Here is a 15,161-nt window from a genome sequence, read left to right on the forward strand (position 1 = left end):
AGGAGTAGAAAGGTCTTGACTGAGAAACCCCAGGATTAATCACCATGCTAAAGAGAATTGATGAACTCAATGTCAACTAGAGGGGTGGTTCAGTTCACCTGAGAATAGAGACAGTAACACATCTGCAGATTCACACAGCTTCTGTGGTGATCCTTCTTCCCACTTCTACCTCCAGGTACTTAGGGTCAGGTTGTACCCAATCCGGCCAGCTTTGAAGCCCAAACCCAAGTGGGTAAGAAGAATAAGAAAAGAACCCCTAAAGTGCATGGTCTGGTACAGGAAGAGACAGAAGAAATTTTGGGAGCTTTTAGAGCTATGAAGAGGCAATGGATATGCATAGTATTTATAGTCATTACAGTAGCTTCAGCCAGCAGGCTACCAGCTCCAGAACAACTGTGGAGCACAGTTTCTAAAGAGCACTCATTCTCTTTCACAGCCAGATGGGAAAGAGGGGAAGAGAGTGAAGCAAATTCCTCTGGCATGAACCAAATAAAGAACAGACTTCTTGAAAGGAGTAGCTCCCCCTCAGCATTTTCCCCAATCTCACCTGGAAAAAGAGTGACAAAGAAAGGTACAATTTTGCAGCCTTGATATTTTCAGCCTACCAGGCAACCTTCATTTCTGTTCACAAAATAAGTGGTAAGCTGGTATATCAAATGGAATGCAGATCTTACACTAGCCTAATCCAGTGAGTACTGTTCTATGAAGGGTCACAGCTTGAAATCTACTACAAAACCACCAGCCTGGGTCCGGAGGACTTTCCACCAGGAAGTCATCAAACCTGAGGTCCTAAGGGCTGTTCTAATAAGAGCACTCCCTGAAGTAATCAGTGTGGTTAACTTTGTAAACCTTTTGACAATAAGAAATCCCACGGCATTAAGAAAATAATGATCTGTCACTGGGAATACAGCTTAGTGTTAAAGTGTTTGCCTAGAATGAGTCAGGCCTTGGTACAATCCCCAGCAGCAAAATGGTGAAAACAATGATCTGTAACAGAATTACCTAAAAATCATCTGAGGTTCAGTATTTTAATGATGGGTATCAGACTACCCTATGGACTCTTGAGGTTTCCAAGCCTTTGTCTCAGTGTTCAAGTTGGAGATCTCAGTTCTGAGGACAGTGTGAAGTGTGACTGATAAAGGAACAGCTGTCACTTAGAAGCTGTAGGCATCTATTCCAGAAATGGATACCAAAATCATTGGGCCATGAAAACCTTCATACCAATTAAATTATATTTACATATAACCTATATACAGTCTACCATATATTTTCCAATCATCTGTAGATTGGCTATGATGCCTAAAGTATCTTCATAAACTCAATATAGACCTATATACTTGTGGGCTTATTAAAAGGTCACACTCTTTAACCTAAAATTTGCAATTCTTCTACTTTAGCCTCCCTAGTGGCAGAAAAATATTTTTGTCAAAAACATATATACTTTTTTATTCACAGCTATTTGCATCCTTGGATGCAGGATCTGTAGATGCAAAGAGTTGACTTATTGTTCAACAACCAGATTATATTCTGAAAACTAGTAACTACCAGAAGATTCAAAACCCTTGACTGTGTTCATACTCAAAATATTTTACTTATGCAATCTGGAGAGGTGGTTCAGTGGGTAAGACCACTTAGTGCCCTTCCAGAGGACCCAGGTTGGATTTCCAGAACCCACTCTGTGGCAAACAACTGTCTTTAACTCTCGTTCCAGGAGATCTGATGCCCTCTTTTGGTTTCTAAGGGCACCAGGCATACTCATGGCACACAGACATACAGGTAGACAAACACCCATACACACAAAATTTAAAAAATAAATCAATATTTTTTAAAAACTAAAAGAAAAGCATTCTAATTTTTCTAATTAAATGAAGTTATATCTCAGAAAAATGGAAACACATGTGTATTCATGTGTGCATGTGTAGACTAGCTTACAATATAATAGACTCTGTTGCATTATTTTCATTAAAGGAAGTCTGTTCCTGGAAATAATAGCAAGAATTGACAAGCAGATTTAAGATAAAAGATCTCTGCACAAAAGCAAAAACAGCTGGATAAAGAGATAGTTATAAAACATGAGGAAGGCTGTTTACCTTTAAGATTTAAAAATGGTTTGCTCTGTTAATATAAGCATTCTTCTAACAGGTGTTCTCTGTGATACTGGCTTCCTATGCACTGTGTGTTCACCTAACTGTTGCTACACAGTAATTGCCAGTCTGAGATCTAATTGGAGCTTTGCAATGTCATTTGAACATTGTCATTGGTCTCTGATTTTTCTTAGCCTGTTAACTGCTCCAATTTTCTATTCGTAATCAGTTTTTATAAACAGTATGATTCATAGACATGTCTTCATTCCAGCTTTATGATGTCATTACTATAAAAAATTTTAAATATTTCTAGTCACAGAGAAGTAGTTAGCAGTTTGTGAAAGGTGCTATCCCTGAGGTTATATTGGTTTGCACTATGTTGGAGCTTTGATTTTTAGCACACAAACAGACATGTAAGGTGAGCTTGAGGAATTGTTGTATCACAGTTACAGCATCCCAGGTTTTCCTTCAATATCACATTGGGCTGAAAACCTGGCCAACTTCTAAGTCATAAAAAAGAAAATAAACAGCACATTATCCTCAGTCTTTGAAAGTTGAACACTTGACTTTCTCTTTTGTCTCTAAATGCTTGGGTGTGACTACTCTGAAATGGAACTTGCAAAGCAAGCCATCCCTCCCTGTGTTGCACAATATATATTTCAGACAATCTGACCATTGTGGGACAATTATTGCCATTTTTAAAATTTCTAGATGTAGCATGTAACAAATTTCAAGACTGGGAGGCTCAGGATTAGTGCACTACTATTCCCCAGAATTTGGGGGTAGCAATGTTACAAATTGAATTCAATGCCAGATTGTCTGCAAGGACATTCACAAGTTCATGTTGCATAGCTCTCTTTCTTAAGGTCCATATTGAGAATTTTTATAGAATCATCCTTATCTCAAAGCTGTTTTATTGTTTTGGCTTTTCCAAGCAGGGTTAATCATTGTTAAAAAAAAAAAAAAACTCACCTCCTGTCACTCTCTACATGCTAGAACCTTATGTGAGTACAGTGACCACAGAATCTGAAATTGAAGCAGGGTGTCTCCAGACTATATGTGTAACTTGACATTTTACCTATCCTAATAGTCTCCATTAACATTTCTTTTTATAATCTTAGTGTCTCCTCTGATGAAAAGACAGCAGAAACTCAAGGGCTGGAAGTGCCTAGTTGTTGCTACAACTATGAAGCTATCAGAGACATGAATCAGAGTTGTAAATAAGAAAGAGATAATAAAAAATTAAACCTATAAGGATGTTTTCAAATACCTGCTTTGGTGTTTGGTAAAGGGTATTATGTAGAATGATTGCATAGTGCTTCTCCTTGATTCTGAGGAAGGGAAGATAACCATTTAGATGTTCAATCAAAAGTTATCCATATCTCCTCTAAATATGCTTCAAAATTCTAAAATATCAATAAAATCATTGCTTATTAAATGTTTAAAAGAAAGATGTTATATAAGCAATCAAATGCTTTCAGAAAATCTTACTGTGCCCTTGAACTACAATGAGAAAATGAGACCTTTTTGTTTGTTTGAGAATTTCATTCATTCATATAAAATGTTCTGTAAAATCCACTAGTTCCTTCCCCCTCATTCCTTCCATGCTCTCCCCCATGCTTGTGTTTTCCTTCCAACTTCATGTGGTTCTCTCCCCCCTCTCTCCCCTCCTCTCTCTCCTCCCTTCTCTTTCTCTCCCTCTCCCTCCCTCTCTTTCCCTCTCTCTCTCTCCCCCTCTCTCTCCCTCCCCCCTCTTCTCTCTCTCTCTCTCAAAATTTAAAACAAAAAGTAATAATTAGTCTGCTTAGTGTTTCCTTTTCTATGTTGGTTTGGAAACATCTACCAGGTCCTGGGTAAGTTTGAAAGGCCATATCCCATTCATTATCCTGCTCCTAGGACTCATCAGTTGTCAATAGTTATAAGCTGAGTTCAAGACTCTGCCCCATCCATGACAGAATTTTTCACTGACTTAGTCTTTGGATATAGTCCCAGCCACTGTAGATTCATATGTGCAATTGTTATATCTAGCAAACACCGGTTCCCCGCAGACATCCACTATCTATAGTTCTTATCATCTTTCTGCCTCTTCTTCCACAATGGTTTCTGAGAATTATCTGGAGAGTATACAATTAAATATCCCATTTATAATGAACTCTGCATAGGCATATTGTTTATTTTGAATATTTTCCAATATATTGCATTTGATAACTTCAGTTATAAATTGTCATAAAACTCACTCATCCTAAAGTCATTCATGACACAGAAGTATCAGTATACAAATAAAGTTTAACTCTTGTGGTTTAGATATATTTAGAAGTTACATTTTAATAGACTTAGATTTTTCAAAATCTTAATTGTGGGGAGCCAGACTGACCCAAAGATTTCTGCAAGACCCTGATGAAAAGACAACAGAAACTTTTATCTCTGCGCCCTTGTCCAGGAGTTAACTTGGCAAGGCTGGAGCTGGTGCCTCAGAGTCATTAAGGCTCTAGCTTCTGGAATCCTAACTCTTTCCCCTTGGCTGTGGTTATCATTCCTAAGGCATCTGTGTCTGAAGTCTCCTGTGCAACCATTGACTGACTTAGCTTTCAGGAACTTTGGCCATTTTTCACCTTGCAAATTGTATATATGATGTAGTTCCTTGTGGTTATTGTTTTTGTTGTTTTTATCCCTTTTATTAAAAATGGAATCTTTTCTCATACCATTATATCCTGATTACATTTATCCTTCCCTTCTATACCTCCCAGGTCCTTCCCGCATACCCTCCTGTCCAGATCTACTATGGTGCAATACATCCTCTTTGGTCATGCAAAACATTTGTGACCACTGAATCTGGAAAAGATAGAGGTCAATATGGCTAATTTGAAGTTCATCATCCCCCTTTTATTTTCCCCTCTTCCACCTCATTTTTTTGCCCACAATCACTTTGCTTTTTTTTTTTAATAAAAAAAATTGTATTTACTTAGAAGCATTCAGAATGTCAACAAAACAGCCGCAATTTTTTTTTTTTGCAATTACAGAGTGGTATTCAGTTAACAGAACAACAATTATCTTCGTATAAGCTGCATCAGAGACAACTGAAGATGGAAAAAAAATCCAAAAATAAAACCAAAAGAAAAGAAAAACAAAAACCAAACTACTGTCCCCATATATAACTAATTTGTGCTGTGCACCAACAAGAACCTGCTTTAAATTTCCATGCCAATTTACAACCCCCAGACTGTACCAGGCAAGGTTAGTGGCTATTGAAAATACCACCAGGACAGGGCTATCTAAAGACACATTCGGTAGTGTGTTAACTATACAAAAAAAGACACTGTACAGTTTAAAAACAAATCTTACACAGCCTTACATTTCAATTTTTTTCTTTAAAAGGAGTGAGTTGTGTACAGGGGGGTTAAATGCTTTATAGACAAGAAAAAAAACTGCGCTAGAACCAACTTATTCATCATCATCATCTTCTTCTTCATCTTCGTCTTCCTCTTCTTCCTCCTCTTCCTCATCTTCTTCATCTTCCTCATCATCTTCCTCTTCCTTCTTTTTCTTGCTCTTTTCAGCCTTGACTACCCCCTTTTTTGCTGCATCAGGTTTTCCTTTAGCTCTGTAGGCAGCAATATCCTTCTCATACTTCTCCTTCAGCTTGGCAGCCTTCTTCTCGTAGGGCTGCTTGTCATCCGCTGCAGTGTTGTTCCACATCTCTCCTAGCTTCTTTGCAACATCACCAATGGATAAGCCAGGATGTTCGCCTTTGATTTTTGGGCAGTACTCAGAACAGAACAAGAAGAAGGCCGAAGGAGGCCTCTTGGGTGCATTGGGGTCCTTGAACTTCTTTTTGGTCTCCCCTTTGGGAGGGATGTAGGTTTTCATTTCTCTTTCATAACGAGCCTTGTCAGCCTTTGCCATATCTTCAAATTTCCCCTTTTCTTTAGCAGACATAGTCTTCCACCTCTCTGAGCACTTCTTGGAGAACTCTGAGAAGTTGACAGAAGCATCTGGGTGCTTCTTCTTGTGCTCCTCCCGGCAGGTTTGCACAAAGAATGCATATGAGGACATTTTGCCTCTCGGCTTCTTAGGATCTCCTTTGCCCATCTTTAGTTGATTTTCCTCCGCGAGGCACAGAGTCGCCCAGTGCCCGTCCGGCTCTCGCTTGCCCCGGCGCTGTGTCTATGGAGCTCAATGTACTGCAATGGCTGTGAGAGCGGGAGCCAGACGCAGCCTCCTCACTCTCTCCGCTCTGTAACATTCAATCACTTTGTTTTTATATATGTTAAGAGATTATCACAAAATGAGAGGCTAATTCTATTATAAGCAGCTTCGGGGAAAATAAAGTGTTTTTGAGTTCTCCCCACTTTGTGAAAAAGGTGGAGGGGGGTCCTAAAATGAGCAGCAATGTTCTTTCATGAGGAGAATCCTTACAAAGGGCTCCATGGTAGAAAGGTGGTACACGACTAGAAGATATATGTAAGCCTAAGACAAGATGCATAGAAGATTGGGTGTGTCTGTGCCACCACAGTCCTTCCAGGAGAAATGAACAACACTAGGATGACTCTAGCTTACATTGTCATGGCTTTTGAGACCAAGGATGGGGACAAGTAGTATCCTTAGACATCAACCAAGAGTAGGCTTCATTTCACTTCAGCCTACAATTGAATTGTTATTGAAGTATAGTGAATGAAATATTATTGTATTTTCTTTGAAAAGGAGGGAATGTTACATTTGGAACTCTAGCAAGAACCTAGAGACTATCTTATCCACACTGTTCCCGCCCTGTGTTACATATAGTACTACAGGAACCAACTGTGCTCAAAGAGAAAATGTGTCAACCAGTGTAGTCTACTTTCCATAGAGAAGGTGATAAAAATAACAATACAATTATTTCTATCCACCTGCATAAGAAAGGAGAACTTGTCTAGGGAGGGGCTGCTTTGGTATTTAGAGTAGACAGATTTCTCACAACAGTTCTGATGGAGAAAGCTGCTTCTCAATCTTAGTTCTCTAGAACCAATAATCAGTCTTGGTGTAAGGAGTGTGGGAAATATTAAAGATGTGTTCTGGATGAAAAACAAACTCTTTTTCTGTAGCAGCAGATCCACTACTGAGAGTTGACTTGACTATCAGGATACTTTGCCTATTTGGTTTTGAGACAAGGTCTTAATTTTTGTTTTGGGATTCCCTAGAATCCTTATATAGCTCAGGCTTGTCTAAACTGTGAATATCATTCTGCATTGGTCTCATGAATACTTAAATTATGGATTTGTGCCATTATACCCAGTTATAGAAGTAGTTTGGATATCTATGGATTAAAACTATAATCAGCAAAGATGGCTACGAATAACGATGGTAGTATGAGTTTGGTAAATACCTGTAGGGTTTAAAGCTAAAAGAAATGTCCCATGGTGGAATTAAATTGGTTCATAAAAATCGCAGTTTATAGAATTTTTTCACTATTTTAAATTTATTTTATTTACTTTTTTACTATTAATAGGAGAATTGTCACAAATTAAGTGAGTCATAACCACAAAAAATAATTGTGAACAAGATTACAGAAACATTCTTTGGTACACATGAATGAACTTTACTCTCAGATTAGAGATAGTTCACAACAAAACGTGTTTAAGACGTTGATGGACTTCAGAATAGCCTATACTCCTGATTATCTCTTATATTCTTCTATCTTATCTCTCTTTTAACTACTTTCTTTAATGCCTCTTTCACATCCTTGTTCCTTAAGCTATAAATGAATGGGTTCATCATGGATGTTACTACTGAGTAGAATACTGAGATTACCTTATCCTTTTCATTCATTTTCTTTGAGTTTGGCTGCATGTAGGTAAATATTGTTGAACCATAAAAGAAGATAACAACAATGAAATGGGAACTGCAAGTAGAGAAGACCTTGAGCCTCCCCTCACCTGATTGTATTTGAACCACAGTGGAGATAATATTCCAGTAGGAGAAAAGGATAAGAGAGACAGGACCTAGGAGAATCATTATACCCATTGCAAATATGACCATTTCAGCTGTGTAGGTTTCTTCTGAAGCCAGCTTTAAGAGTGCAGGAGGCTCACAAAAGTAATGATTGATTAGGTTTGGTCCCTGGTATGGCAAGCATAAAGTAAATGAGGTATCTACTACAGACACAAATATTCCACTAGCCCATGATCCTACAACTAGCAGAACACAAACCTTATGTGTCATGATGGTGGAGTAGTGCAGGGGCTTGCAGACAGCTATGTAGCGGTCATATGACATGACTGCAAGAAGAGAGCTTTCTGTACACCCCATTATGAGGAAAAAAAACATTTGCATTGAACACCCTACAAATGAAATGGTCTTTCTGACACCTAGAAAATGAACTAGCATCTTTGGAACAATGGTTGTAGAGAAACAGAGATCATTCAATGAGAGGACTTTTAGAAAGAAGTACATTGGTGTATGAAGTCGGGAGTCAACATGAATGAGGAGTATGATGAGCAGGTTCCCCAACACAGTAATCAGGTAGATGATGAGAAATACCACAAACAGCAGGATCTGCGTCTGATGATCTGAAGAGAGGCCCAACAAGATGAACTCAGTCAGATAAGTGTGGTTTAGTTTGCCCATGGATACTACTCCCACAAGTCAGCATATACAGACAGAACAATCAAATGTTGACTATGATGGTCAAATCCAGACAGTAAAAATGCCATGGGAAGAAAAGAAATTGGTTAAAAAATCATTGTAATCATTTTTTTCTGCATAGCTATACTGTTCCTAAAGCAAGTTGATTGATAGATACATTGAAAACAGGACCATTCTCAGCAATCCTTGATGACAGAGTGCTATTATCTATGGAGCCATTGTTCAATCCTTGTGTGAATAATTCCAGAAAACATCTTCAGATCAATTCCATGTTGTTAATCTAACATGAAAAATTACACATTGTGATAAATATTAAGATCATATATTGAAGGTACAAATATATTATATGGCTTTGGGAAACAATAAAGAATCCTTCCTTTGGTGAGAAAGTTCTAGTGTTACCTTCCAGTTTACTTATAACAGAGAATAAGTTAGCCTTGATCTAATCAAATATCAGATGCCAATAATCATCTCAATTTTCTTTTAATGGAATTCTCTCTCATCTTCTCCAGAAACACTCTCTCAAAGAGAAATTACAAAGTTATAACTTTGTTATAGTGTATAAACAAATGGAAGACATATGATCAAAATTAGGCAGTATAACATAAGGGTTCTTTCATGAAGTCCAGAGGCAGTTATAAGAACTGTCTAAAAAGGACAATGTTTTATGTGTCCTAATAGTACTTGGCTTCATTCATGCTGCAGCTTGGCAGACTGCAATTAACTGGATGTGTGCATTGGCAGGAAACCAGGCATTGGTGAAATATTCAGAAGCCAGGCAGGATACACAGTCACTATAGTTTGGTGTATATCTGCAACAGTCAGTGTGATGACTGGATACAAGATAAAGGATAAGTGACCAGAAAGGAGTAGAGAAAGTAAGTGATGGAACATGAAGATGGAGTGGGTGTCCCTAGGAAAAAAATTGAAGTACCCATTTTCGAATGCTCTTTAGAGGGACTGGAGAGATGACTCAGCAGTTAAGAGCACTCACTGCTCTTCCAGAGGTCCTGAATTCAATTCCTAGCAACCACATGGTAGCTCACAACCATCTGTAATAGGATCCAATGCCCTCTTTTGGTATGTCTGAAGACAATGGTGTACTCACATATATAAAATAAATAAATCTTTTTTAAAAATGCTCTTCAAGCCAGGTGGTAGTGGAGCATGCCTTTAATCCCAGCCCTTGGGAGGTAGAGGCAAGCGGATTTCTTTGTTCGAGGCCAGCCTGGTCTACAGAGTGAGTTCCAGGACAGCCAGGGCTATATAGAAAAACCCTGTCTCAAAAAACAAAAAACAAAAACAAAAACAAAAAATGCTCTTCAACAGTGTTATCGGCAACAAAAGTCAATCCTACTGTCTAGACCATATTAAAAATAGGAAAAATCAGAAACTGCAGGCATATTTGTGTTTACACATATAAACCTCTGTTCAGGTACACAATAGAAAAAAATGAGACCAGAGGCCTTGATCTGAATCAATGGCTCATGATTGCTAAATGTGTCTTGAGTGAAGACAACAGAGGCAAACTCCAAGAAAAGAAGTGGTATTAAGGCTGGTTCTAAACTGAGTCTAGTGTAATGTATGGAAGGATACAATAGCTTAGGGACCAGCAAGATCATGTCTGAAAGCATGTTAGAAAAATCAATGCAAATAAGAAATATCTTTCCTCTCACTTTGGTTTGAGATGACATGATGATGAGTGGCAAAGTCACTGTCATCAATAATCAAAATAATCTTTTGTTACATCCTTTTTAAACTGTCGTTTACAATACATTCATTGGTAATTAAATATAGTTAGTGAGTTGACATTAGTATTTTTTAATTAAAATAAAAAAGGAAATACTGACTCTTGCAATTACATAACCGTGGTTTCAAGGAAATATTTCCTTCAGTATGTGAGTGCATTTTTAAGTATACATTTGGGTATACTGTAAAATATACTTCTTATTAAAGTTAATAATATTTTATTTTAATGACAAAATAATAATGTAATAATGAAATAATTTAATAATAAATATTAAGGAAGCTTTAAAAGGAATATTTTTATAAGTTCAAAATGATTAAGAGTATCAATCAAAGCTTCTTTGCTGATCCCATTTTCCAATAGTTTTAATAAGTAAATTTTCCATGTTCTAATATGGTGAATTTTTTTGCAATGAGTGATGTTCATTCCCCTGTATAATTTGGCAAATGTTAACATGCACATTCATAAAATATTAATAATTGTATATACATAAATATCTGACTATAACTTGCCTCTAAGGTTTTTCAAGTTAATAAACCTATCTTAATCCTAACATTCCATATATCAGCATTTCTTGGTATGAAATAAATTTTCAAAAATCTTGACTAGCTGAATGAATAAATGGACAAGTGCATGAATTAATAAGATGCTCCTTGGTACTGTCATTTATATACATGTGCACTCAAATATTCCAAGAACTACTTGACCTATTTAAAGCATAATATAAAATTTTGAAGGCGTAGCTTATGTTTCCCAGAAATAAGTCATTTCTTTAGAATTGGGAAATCCTTTGATGAGGAGAACCACAAGTTAATAACACTTGTGTGTATACCTATTGTGTATATAGAAAGATTCACTGGCAGTTGTTTGGGTTGAGGTGGAAATGAGCCATCAATTGCAGTCTCTTTCTTGTTCTAGCTTCAGGCAGAGTATATCATTCTCTGCACACTTTTCTACTGATGCCTACAGAACTGACACAAATCAATGCTTTCCAGCTCTGGCCTCCTCCCACTTGCCAGAGTAATTAACTATACACCGATGAAGCTCTACTATATGTTGCAAGCCATACCCCCGTAATTCCAGGGCCCTTCACTGAGGACAGATCATGAGAACAGCAAAAGAGGAAGAAAACACCACTGTGGATAAGACTGGATACTCAAGAGCAGTGAGATACTAGTGGAGGAAAAATGATGATTAGTGTTTCAAAAATGTACTCACTTGTTTTCTTAGGGCAATTTTAGAACCAGAACTTTAAAGAGCTAAGATTTCTAAGGTTAAGGATTCTAAAGAAGATGAGAGAAATGAAAAACATTCTCTCCCAAATAGACCATGGGATGAAATGAGTTTTTGGCCTTCTCTTGGGATAGACTCAAGGTTTCTGAGGTTGAAGGTTATCTCGTTTCCTTCAGGATCATCCTCCTAGGTCACCGCCACAACTTTCTTCTTACCCAGCAGCCTGAAGAAGAGGAAGCACAGATGCATAAACCTCACACTGAGTACATTAGATGTCTGTATTTCTTAGCCGCAGATCTGGAGTTAGGGCCCAGTGATTCTTAGGTGTCTCTTCTGGCAGCTGGAATGGAAGCAGACACTGCAGTAGACCCCATTACCAGTTGCTGTTGGCTAGTGTAGATGCATAGCTTCCAGGCACCAGCACTTATCTCAACCCTTTCTCTGAGAAGAGTTCTTTTAAGATTGAGGTCTTGAGAGAGGATGCAAACACAATATTCCCCGGGGTGACTCTTGGCAATAATGATAGCTCACTTTATTACCTTTACACACAATGAGATGCCTTGGGACATTTTTTTTTCTTGATTTGTAGCTGCAGATTGAATTCTACAGGTCTATTTTCCAATTTTCTGTAAACATCATAAAAATTTTGTATGCTCTGCATCTCACAGTGACGCAGTAGTCCTTCCTCTATGTATGGCAGCAAAATGAATTTGAAGTACATATAAGGAGGGATCTCAACATGTCAACATTTCTGCATTGATAGAAAAATGTAAATTTGCATTCTTTTTTAATGGTTCTCTAGTAAAATGTTAAAAATATTGTTTATCTGAAAATGTCATAGATACTGTTATATTCTTTTAGCTGGTATATAAAACTATGACAAATAAAATCTGTTTTTTATTCTGGTATGATTTACCAAAATTGACTATGTGCTCTTTGTATCAATTTTATTTCTTTTATATGATATATATATATATATCTTTCCTATATTTATTACTAAATGTCTTACATCTACCTCTTTTTTATTACTTTTTTTGCAGTCCAGTCATTACTCTCCTATTTGTTTGTCAGCCCTCCCACAGTTCCTCACCCGATTCTTCCTCCCCACTGTCTCCTAGAGGATGTCCTCTACCACAAACCCCAAGCCTCCCCACTCCTTAGGGTCTCAAGTCTCTTGAGGGTTAGATGCCTCTGCTCTCAGTGAGACCAGACCAGGCAGTCCTCTGCTGTATATGTGTCAGGGGCCTCATACCAGCCAGTATGCTGTCTGGTTGGTGGCTCAGTGTATGTGAGATCTCAGGGTTTCAGGAAGTTGAGACTGCTCTTCTTCATACAGGGTAGCCCTCCTCCTCAGCTTCTTCCAGCCTTTCCCTAATGCAACCATAGGAGTCTCTGATTTTAGACCATTGGTTGAATGTAAGTATCTGCTTCTGTCTCTTCTTCCAGCTTTTCCCTAATTCAACCATAGGAGTCTCCGATTTTAGACCATTGGTTGAGTGTAAGTATCTGCTTCTGTCTCAGTTAGCTGTTGTTGGATCTCTTGGAGAACAGCCATACTAGGCTCCTGTCTGTAAGCACACCATAGCATCAGTAATAGTGTCAGGGCTTAGAGCCTCTCCTTGAGTTGGATCCCAATTTGGACCAGTCACTGAACCTCCTTTCCCTCAGTCTCACCTCCATTTTTAATCCATGCAGTTATTTTAGGCAGGATCAATTCTGGGTCAGAGTTTTTGACTGTGGAATGGCAACCCTGTCCCTCCACTTGATGTCCTGCCTTTCTGCTGGTGGTGAACTATAAAAAAAAATTAAGAAACAGAAATTTTAAACATGAAAAAAAATAGTCTCTTTATATACTACCTGCACAAGTCACTTCAACTTTAAGGATACAAATCACAAAAATGAAGAGATAACATACTCCATAAAAACATACACCAAGGGCTGGCCCTACCCCCTTGCTTCTGCAGTATGACCCAGGTTGATCAACTCAACTACCACCCAGGTCTAAATCAATAGCTTTGAGTTGTTCCACCCCAACATCTACTCCATCTGTGAGCTGCTATAGTAGGTGAAGAGGCCAGTCCTGCAAAATCAGACCTTCAGGATCTCCATGACCCTGAGCAACAGCAAACTATCAAGAGTCATCTCAGTGAGGGTCCAGGAATATGGTGAGCCAGAATCCAGAGGCCTTGAACCAGACCAACAACTCACTGCAGTGAACATTTGCATGTAAAGCTGATTAGGCAAAGGGGTAGACTGTATGACACACTGAAGCTTTTAATGTCACTGCAACCAACAAGCATGTGATCGAGAAGGAGGAAAATTGGAGGAGCAGAGTGGTATGTCCAGAACTGAAGATACAGTAGCTTTTATGGATGTGAGAGAAGGCTGTGGGTAATAGAGGAACATGTGGTCCACTAATACAGCCAGCAGGATAGTGGGCAGTAGCCCAGAGCTTCTGTAAACTCAGCCCTAAACAAGCTTCCCAGCCAGATGGCTCTGAACAGCAACAGAATGTTCAATATAAAGAATGGTTTATTTACTGGATTGTACCTTCTTGAAATGTCAGAAGCTATCTAGGAAAGGCTGCAGAAAGCAAATGATTTTCCTGGAGACGTCCCACCCTTTTGCGTGGCTGTGAGGGAGGCACAGCCCCAGAGACTTCATCCCAGGATTGCTTATCACTGCTGCTATATCTCTCCTGCCATTATCACATAGCCTAATGATTCCTGGGCATCGGCCCACTCTATTGGGCAAATTTCCGGCAGATCAACATGAAGATGAACTTTCATGAATTAATACTGTTTAGATGAATTAATGATTTTATAGAATTCAAATAATTTTAGGAAAAAAGTTTAAGGAGATGGTTTTAGTTGTTTTGCCAGAAAGATATAATAAAGGTATAATCAAGAATAGAATGTGCCCTTCCTCATATAACAGTAAGAAAATGCTATATAATAATTAGGAATACAATGAGCTTTCATAAATTACACTAATAAAAGAAATAGTCCTGGGACAGATTTGTGATCAAGGAAAAACATTCATTCTAGGTCAGGTCCAAGGATGAGGCCACAGGTGTGAATCATGACAAAGCAAGGCCATGGGAAACTGTAGCTTTGAACTTATGATGAGCTTATAGAATGAAGCACTGCTTTGAACTTGCTATGGACATCCTTCTGTAATTCCCATTTTGTGTAATATTTTATCTATGAGGTAATTTTACTAAAAACCTTTATGCCTAAGAAGGTATAAATTTCCAGAGAATAGAAATAAACTGTGGCTTTGGAGGATCTGTTTTATCCATCAAATATGTATGTATGCCTGTCTGTCTGACTCAATTGTAATAGCTATACAATTGTAGGTATATGTGTATGTATATAATATGCATGTGCATTTGGGAAATTGAAGAAACAGACACTTGGGCCTGGCCAGTGTGTGTGTGTGTGTGTGTGTGTGTGTGTGTGTGTGTGTGTGTGTGT

The 15,161-nt window shown here is 38.1% G+C and overlaps 1 protein-coding gene across 1 annotated transcript; it reads right to left on the bottom strand.

Moving 5' to 3' along the window:
* Positions 1–7,754: 7,754 nt before the first annotated feature.
* LOC114621746 (olfactory receptor 2D3-like) lies at positions 7,755–8,687 on the bottom strand. Its single transcript, XM_028768106.1, has one exon. It carries the CDS (start codon positions 8,685–8,687, stop codon positions 7,755–7,757), a length of 933 nt encoding a protein of 310 aa, XP_028623939.1.
* Positions 8,688–15,161: the final 6,474 nt, after the last annotated feature.

Source organism: Grammomys surdaster, unplaced genomic scaffold (genome assembly GCF_004785775.1).
Source record: "Grammomys surdaster isolate TR1022 unplaced genomic scaffold, NIH_TR_1.0 184, whole genome shotgun sequence".
NCBI lineage: Eukaryota > Metazoa > Chordata > Mammalia > Rodentia > Muridae > Grammomys > Grammomys surdaster.